Here is a 17,182-nt window from a genome sequence, read left to right as displayed (position 1 = left end):
AATTCACACATTACTTTCCTGGATTCCTCCTAGAAAAGAGGCATAATGGGACATTATAGATATTGAAACTGCTGGGGATTTAGCTCAGTGGTAGAGCGCTTACCTAGGAAGCGCAAGGCCCTGGGTTCGGTCCCCAGCTCCAAAAAAAAAAAAAAAAAAAGAATAGATATTGAAACTATGATTCCATGTGTGTTTTACATACTTGAATGAGTTGCATGTTTGTTTGTTTTTTCTTTTTTTCAAGATTTTCTTATTTACTATGTGTACAGTGTTCTACCTACACGTATGCCGGCAGGCCAGAAGAGGGCACCAGATCTCACTATGGATGCCTATGAGGCACCCTGAGGTTGCGAGGAATTGAACTCAGGACCTCTGGGAGAGCAGTCAGGGCTCTTTACCTCTGAGCCATCTCTCCAGCCCCTGTTTGTTTTTTCAAGACGAAGCTTCTCTGGCTGTTCTGGAACTCGCTCTGTAGACCAGGCTGGCCTATGAGTTCTACCAGTCTCTGCCTCCTGACTACTGGGATTAAAGGCATGTGCCACCACGGCCAGTCATGAATTGCACATTTAAGTTGTATGTGCAATTTAAATTTCAGGGGTTTTTGTTTGTTTGTTTGTTTTGTTTTGTTTTGTTTTTAAATCAAACCTAGTGTACAAAAGAAACTGAATACTGAAGACATACCTGTGATGAACCTCCAGGGCCAGGTGCGTCCTTCGAATACTTCAGGAACTGCGCCACGTAAGTCATGATAGACTTTTCATCGGGATTCACGACATCTACATCTGCAAGACATACCACAGCATCCATCAGCTGTAGGAGAGGCTTCCCACAATTAGTTATCAAGAAGAGGACGGCCAATGGGTTCAGAGGCTCTTGAATTAATCAAAGTCATGGACCAGCCCTGCACTCTGCTCATCCTCCTGGCAGAAGTTCAGAACTTAGCTTTAAAGTCAGATGGGAAGTAGCTGGAATGCTGGCATTGCACGATCAGCATCATCATAAAAAACACAGCATCGCCCTGGGTGTTGTTTATGGGACGACACAGCAATCCGAGGGGTCGAGAGAAGAAAATGAAAGCATTTCTCTCTCTCTGGGGACATGGTGCACTGGGGAACACCGGGCAAGTGTGACTGATTCCTGGTACACTGGTCGAGGCATCTGTACAGTAAACCATTCCCAAAAGTATCCATGCTCATTCAGAACATTCAGTTTATTTACTCGTACACAGAACGAATAAACTTGACTTCAGTGGACCAGTATTTGTGTCGCATATAAGAAAAGTAATTTCCTTAAAAATGAGGTAATAAATACTGAGATTTATCCCTTCCCAATGCAAGGGCTTCGTTTTTTGCTATTATTTGCGTTTTACAGAATTGCACTAAATCTTTATTTGTATTTTTTAATATATTTTCTAACAGGGCCTCATTAGTTAGCCCAGGCTGGTCTCAGCTGATTCTCCTGCCTCAACTTCCTAAGTCCTGGGACCACAGGTGTGCACCAACACTCGTGAATATCTGAATGAGGGAAGGGCGGAGCCACCATCTTACCACTCTGTTCCATGATCGACGACAGTCACTAAACCACCCTGCTGCTTGTATTTACACCACACAGGGACAAATGTCAGCACTTGATTTGTCCTTTCAGTGACTTCTACAAAACCCACTGGGGCAGTTGATAATAGAAAAAAAGGTACTAAAATATGTCCTATCTAGAGCTGTCATGTTGCAATTAACATTTTAAAAAAAAAACCTAGCATTTGATTCAGGAAAAAAATAATTCATACCGCCAAAGAGCAAGTGGGATCCCCATATACTTGCTACCCCTCCTACCTATTAACATAAAGAAAATTCCAACTGATATTCAATCATTACCCTTCTAGATCTGCAACTGGAAGCTTATAAATTGATAGACAAGAGTGTGGTAAAATTCAGAAACAGCGATCTCGGTCTATTCTGACTTCACAGTAAAATATAGCATATTCTTACGTTATTTATTAGTTGTGTGCCACACGAGCTTTACGGAGATCAAATTTATAATAAACAAGTCTTAGTGCATGTGTTTGAAGAGGTGGGCACAGATCCTGCACAGGAGCTAGAACTACAAGTCGCATCTGCTGGATCAGTGCACTCTTCACTAATCCTTGACACCACTCTTATAACTTGACTTTTGGCACTCATTTATTTGTCTGAGGAGAGGCACACATGATAGCACACATGTGGAGGTCAAAGGACAACTCGGGAGAGATGGTTCTCTCCTACCACGTGAGTGACAGGCACTGAACTAGGTCATCAGACTTGGCAGCAAATACCTTTATCCACTGAGCAATCTTGCTAACCTCGAGTACTTACCTCCCTCCCTCCCTCCCTTCCTCCCTCCCTTCCTCCCTCCCTCCCTCCCTCCCTTCCTCCCTTCCTCCCTCCCTTCCTCCCTCCCTCCCTTCCTTCCTCCCTCCCTTCCTTCCTCCCTCCCTCCCTCCCTTCCTTCCTCCCTCCCTCCCTCCCTCCCTTCCTCCCTCCCTCCCTCCCTCCATCCCTCCCTCTCTTCCTCCTTCCCTTCCTTCCTCCCTCCCTTCCTTCTTTCCTTTCCCTGCTTCCTTCTTTTTTCTTTTAAGACAGGCCCTCACATTGTAGATATGACTAGCCCAGAACTTGTTCAAATTCAAAGATTCTTCTAAATTTGTTTCCCAAACCAACATTAATATTGTAATAAATACGCACTGGAATATTTGAGAAGCAATACAACCCACATGGGAGTGTTCTTCAGAAAGAAATTATTTTAATAATCCTATGAAGTTAATGTTGGCATCTTAGAATTTTCTTGTTAATAATCAAACACAGAGATTGAGCAGAAAGAATGCCAAAATGTGGCCAGCCACATGAGATCAGGAAAGCAGCAATCACTGCTCTCCGTCAACCACAGGAGGATCTGGAACAGGGAGACACATAAACAAGTGTAAAAGACCAAGATAATTTTGCGGGAGAGCTGTAGCTCAGGAAGAACAGAATCAAAAACACGATACAGAATATACCAGAAGGAAGTTAAGACAGGGGCTCAGATTATTCCCCATAAAGGCATGGCTTACATTCAGCTGTGACTTCACTCACTCCATGACTAAAGTCAGGTCATTGTTGCAAAGTCCTAATTCCATGAAATTCAACTAAGAGCTAAGTCTTCCTGCAGGAAAATAAACTGGTGTGATGCTAACTCGGTGTGAAATGCACAAGTGTGAAATACACAGGTGAGAAGTACACCGGTATAAAGTGTGCAGGTGTGAGGCGCACAGGTGTGAGGCGCACAGGTGTGAGGTGCACAGGTGTGAGGTGCACAGGTGTGAGGCGCACAGGTGTGAGGCGCACAGGTGTGAGGCGCACAGGTGTGAGGTGCACAGGTGTGAGGTGCACAGGTGTGAAGTGCACAGGTGTGAAGTGCACAGGTGTGAAGCACAGGTGCAGCTTCAACTCAACCTCATGCTGGACAAGGAGATTTCAAAAAAAAGAAGACTATCTACCTTCGGGTTCCAACAATTTGGGGATCTTCAGCTCATGTTCTGCGATCCTGAAGGCCTCTTTCAGATTGTCTTGGTTGGATCTGTGCCTCACGCTGTCCATGTCAATAAGGTCTGGTCTCAAGGAATGAATGACAGCCAAAAAAGCCAATCCATTTCTCCAGCTTGACTTAAAATCTGTCACACTGACAGACCCCAACCTGTGCAAAAGGATGTGATACAGACTGTTGTTTAAAAAAAAAACCAAAACATCAAAATATTTCCACTGTATTTTATGGTAACTAAAACTTAACTCTGAGAATTAAATAAAGGCTACTCTATGACGGTAAAGAACTTGACATGTAAGTCTGGTGGCCCGGGTTCAATCCTCAGGATCCACACAACAGTAGAAGGAGAGAATCAGCTCCACAAAGTTGTCCTCCGACCTCCTCATGCGTGCCATATACACAGGAATAGTAAATAAGTACATTTTAAAAGATAAAAATATATCTTCTCGAGTCCCTTTAGGATCAATCAGAAAACAATGCTGACTTTAAGAAATGAAGGCTAATTGTAAAAACAGACCACACCATGATGCTCTGCATATCAGTTAGCCAATCACGCCTTCACCTCCATTCACTACTCACTCATCTCCGTTTGGTGAAATGGCTCAGGAAGGAAAGAGGTTACCACGAAAGCCTGGCAGCCCAAGTTCGATCCCCAGAACCCACCAAAGGGGAAGGAGAAAACCAAGTCCACACAGTTACGCCTGATCTCCCCCAGCAGGCCATGGCATGCCTGTGCCCCACTCACACACATGATGACAATAATAGTAGGGTTTTTTTTTTTTTAATTTTTAAAAAGACATGGTCTGACTTTCAAAGAGCTTATGCTGGTGTGATCGTTAACCATGACTGTCAACTTGATGGGATTTAGAGTCACCGTGGAAGACGGGGTCTCTGGGCAGGTCTGTGAGGGAGTACATGGGCTCTGACCTGAATGAAGAAGACGAACTTAGCACAAAGACGCATTGTTTTCTGTTGCTAACTGTGGCTGCGCTGTGACGGATGTTCCTGTGATGGCCTCCTCATGCTCCTGCCGACATACCTTCCCTGCCCTGATGAACCGTGCTCCCATAATGGGGTCAGAGAAACCCATAAGGAGGCACACGTTGCCTCTTTCTGTTATTTTGCCACGGCAACAAGATTAGTAACTAGCATAAGTAGGTAAGACTCTTGCCCGAAAGCCGCTGTCTAGATGCACGGGAGAACTGTGCCTAAAAAGGGTATTTAATGCCTGGCGGTGTGTGCCTTTATTCCCAGCATATAGGAAGCAGGGGGAGATGAGTGTGAGTTTGTGGACGGCCAGAGCAACACAGTAAGACCCCCCATCTCAAAAAGGAAAGGGGTCAGGGAACTTAAATATTGCTTTATCTGCCCACAGCAATAAACTATGGAAACCCAGCAACCAGGGTATAGCTGCCATCTCTCAAACCAGTACTAGCTAAGTCCATGAGGCTGTGTGGATGGATGGGCACAGCACTACTTACCCGGCACACTGCTCCTGGGCCCACTGAAGAAGAGCCTTCTTGGCGGACCACTGCCATCTTGCTTGGGCTTGGGCTTTGGAGCACTTCTTAGCGGGAGGACTTGAGGTAGGAGATGAGTCAGCCACACTCACAACCTCCGGTGAAGGCTGATTGTAATCGCAAGACAGGGCCTGAGCAAGCTTCTCAATCTGTGGAAAGCACAATTGTTCACAGGCACGTTCACACAGGCTGCCCGTGAGAAGCACCGAAGAAGCATTCCTTATCACTGACAAAGGATTCTGGGTGAAATGGGCTCTAAATATGACTGAGTCCGCATTTGACATTTGGGACTACAATTTGGCTTTCCTTAGGTCTGGACGGTGTGTGTGTGTGTGTGTGTGTGTGTGTGTGTGTGTGTGTAACACCTGACTCAGGAATGGCATCCAACAGAAGCAGGCATCCATTCATCCCCTAAATGCACTACCAGCAATGCTGGGTTAAACTGAGAAGAACCAGGAGAGCCTTCTAGTCAAGCACCTTTTGAGAATAGACCGACTGGAATGCGGCCCCTCCCATTTCAACCTACTGAGAACAAACACAAGTACAAAAAAAACAGAGGATAGGCAGGCACACGACAGGTAACCCCTCAAAGTGAGAATAAAATTACCATTAAGAACACAAAAAACATGGGCCAGAAAAATGGTTTTGCAAGAAACGCAAGAAAAAGGTGCTACATAAGCCTGAACACTTGAGTTCAGTTCCCAGAACCAGAGTAAAGACAGAAGGAGAGAAGCAACTCCATAAACTCTGTTGACCTCCATTTGCATGTCATGGTACACACACACACACACACACACACACACACACACACACACAGATGCATGTTAATAATAAAGAAATCCCTTTTGATTTATTTATGTGCACGAATGTTTTGCTTATATGTGTGTGTATGTATGTATGTATGTATGTATGTATGTATGTATGTATGTTTACCACATGTGTGTGTGGTGCTCACAACAGCCAGAAGAGAGTATCAGATCACATGGTACTGGAGTTACCAATGCCCATGTGGGTTCTGGGAACCGAATCCAGGTCCTCTGCAAGGAGTAAGTGATACTAAACACTGAGCCATCTCTCTAGCCCCCATACATAAAACCTTTCTTAAAAAGAACATGAAAAGTGTGAGAGAAATGGCTCAGCAGTTAAAAGTGAGTGCTGCTCTTGCAAAGGACGTTAGTTGGGTTCCCAGTTCCCCTAGCCATGTAGAGCATCTCACAGTGACCTGTAACTGCAGCTCTAGGGGAATCTGATGCCCCTGGCCCTTCCACACATCTGCACTCGCATCTCACACACACATTCTCTCCCTTTCTTTTCTCTCACACACTCACACAAATTAAACTTACAGAAGGAGGAGGAGGAAGAGGAGGAGGAGGAGGAGGAGGAGGAGGAGGAAGAAGAGGAGGAGGAGGGAGAGGAGGAGGGAGAGGAGGAGGGAGAGGAGGAGGGGGAGGAAGAGGAGGGAGAAGAGGAGGAGGGAGAGGAGGAGGGAGAGGAGGAGGGGAAGGGGGGGAGGAGGGGGGTCTGGAAAGATGGCTCAGGGTTAAGAGTTTCCTACTGTTCTTTCAGAGGATGTGAATTCAGTTCCTAGCAGTCACATCAGGTTGCTCACAATTGCCTGTAACTCCAGCTTGATGGAATCCTGCATCTCTTTCTGACACATATGGTGTATGCTCACACGAACACCCAAAATTACACATGAATTAAAATATATATATTTAAGAAAAGTAAAACAGTAATGAACTTGAAAATAAAATGTCAGGGCTGGGGAGATGGCTCATCACTTAAAGGCACATTGGACTCTTGCACAGAACTCTGACTTTGTCCCGACACACATACCAAGTGGCTCCCAACTACCTAGAACTTCAGCTCCAAGAAGTCCAACGCCCTCTTCAGATCCTGGAAAGGACCCGCACTCACGTACACACATACCCACACAGAGACACGTGCAATACACACGCCAAGGAAAAAAGAAAAATTAAGGAGCATAAAAAAGCAGTTGTAGGGGTTGGGGATATAGCTCAGTGGTAGAGCGCTTGCCTAGGAAGCGCAAGGCCCTGGGTTCGGTCCCCAGTTCCGAAAAAAAGAACCAAAAAAAAAGCAGTTGTAAAAATCTAAATATACACAGAGAAGAACAGGGTCTGCGTATAACTCAGGTGAAAAGTTTTCCTCCAGGGACGGTGGAAGTCTGAAAACTGCAAGTTGATTTATGTGCTGATAAACACGCAAACTGATCTGAACATTTTGGACAACATAATATCTACTGAAAACTTAAAAGATGCGTCAGTAACCATAGAAATATTTAACGCTTCTCTCTATAATCAGCAGAATAGAATCAGTATTGATACATATGCTGCACCTGAAGTGTCGGGACTTAAGAAGCCAAGGCATGAGGGTCGTGCAGAACCACCTAAGAGCAGCCTGGGCCACATAGTGAGACTCCATGGAAACAGTACAAGGACAACAGACGCAGCCAACACCACGACCAAAGGACCTGGCAAGCATTGTTTGGACAGACGAGGAGCATACGATGGCCGATGGCCGAGCCAGCATTGTTTTCCAAAGACTTACAACAGAGCCGGGGGCGTGGCTCAGTGGTAGAGAGAGCCTGGGGCACTTGGGATGGTGAAGGCTCACAGTGATTAGCATCTGCTACTTTGTACAGTGCAGTGATGGAATGTTTCCTTCAGCAGAGGAAATTCAATTGGAGACTGGAGGTCTGACTCAGTAGGAAAACTCTGGACTTGCATGTGGAGATTGTAGGTTTCATCCCCAACGCCATGTGTTTTCTTTAATATCATTTTTATTTATCTTCGAGACAGAGCTGGGTGACTATGGACCTAAAAATGGCTTTGAACCGCTGATTAATTTCCTCGCTCCTGATTGCTAGGACTGTAGGTGCCGCCTCACCTGGCTCCCAGCAACGTGTATGCATACAACCAGAATGTTCTACAGAATAGTAATAGGATCAGAATCCTGGCATAGGTGAAAAACGGGAAGTCCTGCCCCATGCCAATATCCCCAAAATATTTTCTTATGCGGCTTTCTAGTACAGTCCTGTCCAACAGAACATTTGCTTTGTTTTCATTTTCTTCCTAATTTTTTCAGACAGGGTATCATGATGTAGCCCTGGATGGTCATAAAGTCATAATCCTCCTGCCTCAGTCTCCTCAGTTCAGTGCTGGCATTGCAGGCATGCCTCATCGAGGTGTAAAAAGTAATACCCATAAAAGTAAAACATTAACATATTCAAACTACATTAAAATGATACCTGTCTGCTATTAAAAGATTACAAGGCAAGCTACAAGGTCTGAGAAGCTATTTCTAATTTACACATCCCAACAAAAGACTTCTATCCAGAATACATTTTAAAACTTATATAAATTATTACATATAGGAACAAGGTTAATAAATGGAGATCTCCATCGGGCCCCTCCCCTTGGAGCTTGGGAAACCCAGTAGAAAAGAGGGAGGGAGAATTGTACAGGCCTGGGTGTTGAGGACACCAGGAGAACAAGGCCCACAGAACTAATCAGAGCACATGGGGGCTCACAGAGACTGAAGCAGGACTCATGGAGCCTGCATGGGTCTGCGTGAGGTCCTCTGCACATATGTTATGGTTGATAGCTCAGGTATTTTCTGTGGGACTCTGAGCTGTGGGAGTTGAGGGTATCTCTGAATCTTTTGCCTGCTCTTAGAACCCTTTTCCTTCTACTAGGGTGCCTCACTCAGCCCTGATATGAGGGTTTGTACCTAGTCTTAGTGTATCTTATCATGCTGTCTTTGGTTGCTATACCTGGGAGGCCTGCTCTTTTCTGAAGGAAGAAGGAGGAGGAGTGGATCTGGGGAAGAGGGAGGTGGAGGTGGGAAACTGGCAGGAGTAGCGGTAAGAGAAAATGGGGTCAGGATGAATTATATGAGAAAAGAATAAATTTAAAAATAAAGGGCAAGATTAAATAATATATATTGTATATTAAATACATATTTATGTATTTAATATATTATATATATGTGTGTGAGAGAGAGAATATCTCACTAGAGAGAGAGAATATCTCACTAGAAAAAGATGTGTGTGTGTGTGTGTGTGTGTGTGTGTGTATCTTACAATGTAGACCAGGCTGTCCTGGAATTCACAGAGATCCCTTGCCTCAGCCTGCAAATGCTGAGGCTGAAGGTGGGCACCACCACACCTGCCTTTAATACCATCTATTAAGTAGGAAGGGGTGAAGTCAAGAGCATCCAGATTCTTCAGGGAACACAAAGGACAAGAATCTTTTTGACAAGCTGGCGACATCTACTTGCCACAGCCCAAATGTTCCGTCATGGAACTTGATTCCCACTAGGAGTGAGATGTGCAAGAAGTAAGTAGGTTGGAGGGCTTTGCTCTCGGGCTATTGTATTAATGCTCTCATAGATTCATGAGTTTGTCATAAAAGAATGAACTAAGATCACTTTTCTTGCACTCCCCTCTCTCCATCCCTGTACCAATCCACTGGGAGGTGACAGAGCAGAGAGCTATTGTCTGATGTTTTTTCCTCAATTGTGTGTGTTCACTGTGGCTCTAAGGATGAGACCCAGGGCCTATGAACATCATCCAAGTGTTCTACACTGGGCTACACCCCAGCCCGGGACCCTGGATCGTAATTCCCAACCTTCAGAACTTAAGTCATATGTGTATCGTGAACGACCCAATCTGTGTTCTATTATAGCTTCACACAGTGAAATAAGACACTACTATGGCTTAAAGATGAGACACCAGAGACCAAGGATTCCTCTCTGAGATATAGCTCAATGGGAATGTAGGCCTGAAACACTAACTGGTACAGACACAGATATTCTTAACAATTCGATTACTGGTACCTAAAAACAGCCAAGAAAAAAGATGTCCACCAGAAGTGGAACAGAGGATACTGTGACGCCACATACAGGAAGTGCAGTGAAAGACATCTTGTCACAATCAATGAATCTAAGTGAATTCAGTCAGACACAGGGGCTGTGTGGGAGTATTGAAGAGAATACGCTCAAAGCTCTGCCTCTATGGAGCTGACAATGCTAAGCTGCCTCCCACAGGACCCAGAGGAAAAGAGTTGGGCCAGGAGGCCAGCAGGGCTCTGTTTGTATCCGGGACAGTGATGGCACAGGTGTGCTTAATTTATGGAAGCCCACAATACTTTTTTTTTTTGGTTCTTTTTTTCGGAGCTGGGGACCGAACCCAGGGCCTTGTGCTTCCTAGGTAAGCGCTCTACCACTGAGCTAAATCCCCAGCCCCAGCCCACAACACTTTACATGTGAATCTGCACAGTGTGTCTTAGACCTTAACAAGTTGACTTCAAACCTTCAAACCGTGTAATCAATTTCCAAAGCTTTCAAACTGCAAATTCTCTGTCAATTCTGAAGATTTGGCCTGTAAATTACTACAGTTGTACACATAGGTTTTATCCTAAGGATATACATGAACTTACTTATCATCAGAAATGTGAGCCTTCTGGCTGTCCATTAACGAGATGGAATACTTTACAGCCAATGCCATACACACTTCTATTAAAACTGAAATAAATTTAGAGCAGTGGTTCTCAATCTGTGGGTTGTGACCGCTTTGGGAATCTGGTGACCATTTCCTAGGGGTCACCTGAGACCATTAAAAAAAACACAATAGGGTTGGGGATTTAGCTCAGTGGTAGAGCGCTTGCCTAGCAAGCGCAAAGCCCTGGGTTCGGTCCCCAGCTCTGGAAAAAAAGAAAAAAGAAAAAAAAAACCACAATATTTGCATTACGATTCATAACAGTGCCAAGACTACAGTAATGAAGTAGTAACAAAATAATGCTATGGTGGGGGGTCACCACACGAGGAAACTGTATTAAGGGTTGCAGCATTAGGAAGGTTGAGAGCTACCGATTTGGAGACAAGCTCCTTAGAACAGTTTAAACCAGCATGGGTAACGTGACCCCACATTGTTGAGTTACAGCTGCCATCAGTACCCAAGAGGGACCGGCTGCCTTCAGGGGCAGACAGCTGTGGGAGGAGGCTCATGTTCCTGACATACGTGGCACATTCCTTGCATATCCCTAGTATCATTAAGTCATCTCCCGGTTACCTGTAATAGATACAACACGATGCAAATGCTATGAAGATGACTGCTATGCTACATTACAGAATAAGGCCGAGAAAAAGGTCTATACACATTTAGTTCAAACAGAAACATTTTTCAGAATTATCCTCAATCCTCGATTGGAATAATCTACTTGTACACGACCCAGGGATGACTAAGTATTAATTCCTGCTGTATACAAAAAGATTGAATATTAGATTATTCTCAGATAACTATCGGTGAATGGTAGAATACAAGCATTTTCATCCTCTCTCACCTATAATGAAATTTTTAGTTATTTAATTAATTAACCTAGGATGATACAGGGATAGGAATAAACACCTCAAAACCACCCAAAATGTTTAATTTTATTTTATGTATATGAATATTTTGCCTGCATGTATGTCTGTGTGCTGCGTGCGTGCCTGGCGCTCACAGATATCAGAAAGGGACCTCGGACCCCTTAAGTCTGGGGATTATGAAATGATGTTTGGATGCCAAGAATCGAACCCAGGTCCTCTACAAGGTTCTTAACCACTAACTCACCTCTCTAGCCCCAAACTATCCAATTTTAATATCTTACCATGTTAGGTGATGTTTTCTGTCTCCATTTCCACTTTCCTCCTCTCCCAGAGGAAATTTAGTTCCCAAATTTAGTTCTCCTCATCCACACGCACATTATTTTGTTATAGCTACTAATGCATGCAACCCGGAAAAAAATACCCAAACTTTATATGAATTAGCTGTGCAATATTCTAAGTCTTTCTAAAAGAAGCATTTGTTCCCCGATACGTACATAATTATACAGTTATTTTTTAAAGCAGCAATAATAAGCACTCTCCGTGCAGAGTCGGTGTAGACTGGCACTGTAATGGTTAATTCAGGCTAGGACAGCGAACACTGGACATTCACAGTCCAGTGGAAAACAAGAGTAAAAGGCCATGGGCCTGCCACACGCCTTCCTTTGTTGAAATGAAATTTGGGCTCTAATTAAAACCCAAACAGGGACTCATGAAACAAAGAAGAAATACTTTGAGAGTCAAAGCATCCTGAGACGTCTGAAGATTCAGCCTACTCCAAAGAGCTCTCAGCCAGTAGGAAGGGTTTCATCCATGTTCTGCAGACATCCTTCCACTCTCCCTCCTGAAATGTCTTCACAGTTCAAAGGAAAAATAAACAGCTCTCCTTCCTGGCCAGTGGGCCAGCCACGCTTGCCCTGATATCCTCCTGAGGGCGTGGGATGCCCAGTCCCACAGAAGTTCCTGAGGTCCCAGGGACTACTTTCCTTAGCTTCTGTTTTTGTTTTGTCTGTGTGAGTGGGGTGGTTTGAATGCTTGGCCCATGGGAGTGGCACTATCAGGGGGTGTGGCCTTATAGCAGGAGGTGTAGCCTTGTTAGAGACAGCGTCTCACTGTGGGGCGGGCAGGCTTTGATGTCCAGTGCTCAAGCTCTACCCAGTGTGGATGATGGCCTCCTCCTGGCTGCCTGCAGAAGCCAGCCCCACTTCTGCTGCCTGTGGATCAAGATGTAGAAATCGCTCCTCCAGCTCCATGTCTGCCTACAAGCTACTATGTTTCCCACCATGCTGATAAATGGACTGAACCTCTGAAACTGTACGCCAGCTCCAGTTAAATGATTGCCCTTATGAGAGTTGCCCTGGTCATGGTGTCTCTTCTTCACAGCAATGAAAGCCTAACTAAAACAAACAAGGTCTTACTCTGTAATTCAGTCTGACCTGAAACTCACTGGAAGCTCAGGCAAACCTTGAACTTTCAGCAACCTTCCTGCTGCAGCCTTCCAAGCTGAGATTACAGGAGGGAGACACCATACCTGGCTGCTTGTCTTCCTCTGAGGGGCCAGATGCATCAGTCTTTGTATCAGGGAGACACTGTGTCAGTCCACAGTGCCAAAGGAATGGAGTGGAGACAAATGAAGAAGAAAATGTAAGAGAAAGACTGAGGCTTTCCTGAACAACGCAGGGAAGCAGAGTAGGCCACCTTCTAAGGACTCCAACCACACCCAAAACTCAAGAGGGAAGGAGAGGGCTCAGAAGGAAGTGCCATGAAAAAGGCCTGCTTATTCAAAGTTCTGCCTTCTCAACCTTCAAACCCAGCACTTGGGAGACGAAAGGGGGTGATTTCTGTGAGTTTGGGCAGCCTGATCTACATAGAGAGTTCCAGGCTATCGAGGACTGCATAATGATTATATGTATGCCTGTGAATAAATAAGTATGTGAATATATACAAATGTATGAATACATCACATATGTACACACATATAATATATATACATATACATATAAATTGCACACACATATTGCAAAAGCAGACTTTGCCATATGTTCAATACCTGTTGGAGATTCCAAGTCCTGTTTACAGAGGCAGCTCGGGACTGAATCACATGCATGTCACCCTGTGTCTCTTGTGTGTTAGACTAGTAGTATTCCTATGACCAAAATACTTACATGAAAGTGCAGGATGATGGTCCAAATCAGGCCAAGAATAATGGACGGGTTTCCTTCTATGATGTCAGCAACATGAATATTTATTAGCTTGATCTGCAAACAGAGAAACACTGGTGAAAGGGAGCCAGGCTCCCACTGAGCCCATCCGTCCTGCGAATCTGCAGATGTGACTCATACTTACAGATCTGTTTTTCAGGAATGTCAGGGCATGTTCTATGTTGATTCTACACTGGAATGTATTAGATCCTTTATCCCGAGGCTAAAAATTCAAGCACACACATTACTCAGAAACAGGAAGTACATTTTTTTAAAAAACAAAACCAACCAAGTGTCTTGTTGTAATTGGAAATCTTACCAACTGCTGTCCTGAGAGGACTTCTAACAGGTCCAGGAGGACATGACCCTTCTTAATGTCTGTGAATAAGTCAGATATAACCGAGGGAGGCGCGTGCTGCCAAAGGAAATGAGAACAGTAATCTGCCAAGGGTCCAAAACCACTGGTAAGCACCACCTCCTAAGTGAGCTTTGTGTCTTCAAAACCGCTGAGATTCAGCAGGTATTATCTTAAGAGAATGATACAGTCCTCACGAGTTACATTCCAAAGCATGGCAAGACAGACAGCGAGCCTGCTTTATCTCGTGGCTTAGTCCCAGTTACACAATCTCTTTCTGAGTGGAGCTTTCATGACCCTAAACCTTGTGCACAGAGAGTACAGTCACAGACACTCGGAATCAGGCCATAGCGAGCCCCTGGAAGAGCATTACTGAGGACGTGTCTCCCCTTGGTCAGAACGACATCCATTGTGTGGAACGGGCAGAGAGGGAGGACAGAGGGTGAGATCATTAATCAGACAGTTCTCAGCACTAGTAATGTTTGGCTGCTCCAAACTGCCACTCCAGGGCATCTGTGGACCTCTTCTGGGCATGGGCACCTGTATGCAAAGGCGAGTGTGCATATAAATAAATAAACTTCTAAAAGAAACTAATCATAGGGAATTCAAGGATATATATAGTTCAATAGCTAGACAGTTGCCTAGCCTAGGAGGCTTGAACTCGATGTCCAGCAAAAGAACAGAAAGAATAAGTGAGCTAGGCAGAAGCCCTTCTATAGTCCCAACTACTGGGAAACTAAGGCAGGTGAATCGCTTAGGTCTAGGAGTTCAAAACCCGCCTGGTTAACAGAGAGAGAAAAAAAAACCCGCATCGAAAACTACAATGTAAAACAACAGTGAAATTAAGTTGAAAATAAACAGTGCTCTAGAGTGTGCTGTTTCGTAAGCTAGGATTTTAAGACAACAGATGTCATAAGCATTCTTCATCATCACACGGAACAAGTTTAGGGTGGTGTCTGGCGGCCGTCACCACTCAATACAAACATCATGCTGTCATTATGTCATTCGATGAAAGAAGTGTTGCCACTCTAAATATTTTTACAGCACTGTCCAGCTCCTTCTCAGGTGTCTTTTTCTTGTTCCAGGAAAAGGGGACAGATAAACCAGGACACCAATGTGAGAGCATTCTCTTATGAAAAGACATTCGTGACCTTCTCTGAGACCTTCTCCAGGTCATCTCATTTTGCTCAGTTTATGTTTGTTATCAACAGGGTCTCACAGAGAACCAAGCTCTCCTTGAACTCAGTACACAGCCAAGGGGAGCCTTGAACCCCTGATCCTCCTGCCTCAAGCTCCCAGGTGCTGGAATTGCAGGCATTGACCACCCTGGGGTAAGAGCTGTGGGACTGAGGGAGCAACAGCATTCACAGCATGACTTCAGCTCACCTTCGCCAACTGTGAGTTTATCCAGCACGTGAAGGTTTTCTTCTGAGTGTCCTCCTGCTCGGCTAGGGAAGAAGAGACAACAGTGGTCACAACACGAGAGGCTGCAGACTCCTGAAGCCACGGAAGCACCTAAAGTCCATCACTCAGGAAGTGTGTCTGTCCACAGACTCAGTCAGATTCAGACTAAATGTCAGCTGTTCAACCAAAGAACACCTGTTTCAGAAGTTGTCGATAATGTGATATAATATTTCTTAAAGTCACAGCTCAACTGACAAGAAATGACAGTTTTCAATATGTTTTACTGAGAAAATAGTTGAGATCTTTCACAGCTTTGTTCTGTTTAAAAGACTGTTAAGAATGAGAAGTGCCCCTAGCCCCCGGGCTCTGAATCACCATGGGACATCAGAAGATGTTTTAAAAGGTTCACTGAGGTCCTTATAGTTCGACATTGACACTGTATCAAGCAATGTAGCCAGTAAGATTGCCCTAATACTGAGTAAGCCATAGAGACCTGGTTTCGAATCCTGTTCCCATGACTGAGTGGCTATGAAACCTTGAGAAGTAACAAGGCAGTGACAAGCACCCACCTCTGGAGGTTGACTTGAGGGGCAGATGATTCACCCAGTATGCCTGGCACAGACCGGCACATAGCAAACACATAGCAAACACGTAGCCATTGTGTAGGCAGGAGCTGAGACAGGTGACAGGGTAGGCACTCAAATCTACCTCCCCTGCCCTGTGGAAGGTGGCCCTGTTAAGCTTCCTTCAGCATCCCATTCCCTCAGCGTCAAGCAGAGACTTTCCATTCTATGGGCTGAGCACACAAGCACTGAGCCTCAATTCCCTAACCTCTTCACATGATGGGCGGGTATACACGGGGGCCAGGACATCCATTTCCCCCTCTGTCCAGAGGCTCACTTGGCTGCCATGCTTTGTCATAGCAATAAAAAAAAGTAACTAAGACACCCCCCAGTGATGGTCAGTGTCACCAGCACCCATTGGTACCCTCAATGCTGCCCAACAATGACAATCGATACTTCTCTCCCACTAATAGACTGATTCGTGTTAACTTCGCATTTCCTTCTTCAAAGAGCCAACTTCTCTTTCCAAACTCTGCTAAGACCTTTCTTTGCTGTTGTTTGTGTTGGTTAGTGTTAACTGCCAGCTCAACACAATCTAGAATCACTTGGGGGAGAAAATCTTAATGAGGAATCGTCTAGATCACGTTAGCATGTTCGTGGGGCATTATACTCTTCTTTGATGCAGGAAGACCCAGCCCACTCTGGGCAGCAACATTCCTTATGAAGGGGATCTGAACCAGATAAGACAGGAGAAAGTTAGAACCAAGTAAGGGTGTATCTACTCTCTTTGTGGCTGACTGTGGATATGACGTGACAAGCTGCTTGAACTCCAGGCTTAATGTTTCTCAAATAATGAACCATAGGCTGAATAAACCTTTCTCTAAGTTGCCTTTTTGCCAGAATATTTTATCACAGCAACAGAAATTGAACTAGAACATTGCTGGCTTGTTTTGTTTTTGTTTTTTTTTTTTTGTAAGGGGGGGTGTTTGTTTGTTTTTGTTTTTATTTGTTTGTTTGAGACAGTGTCTCAAGGAGCTCAGACTAGCCTAAAATTCACTGTGTAGCTGGAAATAATGTTGAACTCCTGATCTCCTACCTCTGCCTTCTAAGGCTGGGATTGTAGGTGTGCTCCCCATGGGCACCTGGTCTACACAGTGCTGGGGATTTAATGGGGGATTTCATGCATGCCAGGTAAACATTCTG

The 17,182-nt window shown here is 44.7% G+C and overlaps 1 protein-coding gene across 12 annotated transcripts in view; it reads right to left on the bottom strand.

Moving 5' to 3' along the window:
- The window catches only part of Syne2 (spectrin repeat containing nuclear envelope protein 2), a 313,636-nt gene that overhangs the window by 230,739 nt on the left and 65,715 nt on the right, over positions 1–17,182 (bottom strand). For all 12 annotated transcript variants that reach the window (NM_001427326.1, XM_039113258.2, XM_039113264.2 and 9 more), the window contains exons 3-9: positions 15,399–15,460; positions 13,977–14,072; positions 13,803–13,880; positions 13,622–13,714; positions 5,034–5,221; positions 3,509–3,705; positions 682–782 (exon numbers count right to left, since the gene is read on the bottom strand). In NM_001427326.1, coding sequence (NP_001414255.1) covers positions 682–782; positions 3,509–3,705; positions 5,034–5,221; positions 13,622–13,714; positions 13,803–13,880; positions 13,977–14,072; positions 15,399–15,460 — 815 coding nt within the window. The remainder of the gene's footprint in view (positions 1–681; positions 783–3,508; positions 3,706–5,033; positions 5,222–13,621; positions 13,715–13,802; positions 13,881–13,976; positions 14,073–15,398; positions 15,461–17,182) is intronic.

This window comes from Rattus norvegicus, chromosome 6 (genome assembly GCF_036323735.1).
Source record: "Rattus norvegicus strain BN/NHsdMcwi chromosome 6, GRCr8, whole genome shotgun sequence".
NCBI lineage: Eukaryota > Metazoa > Chordata > Mammalia > Rodentia > Muridae > Rattus > Rattus norvegicus.
Note: the sequence above shows the minus strand (reverse complement) of the source record. Positions and strands in the feature narration are given on the sequence as shown.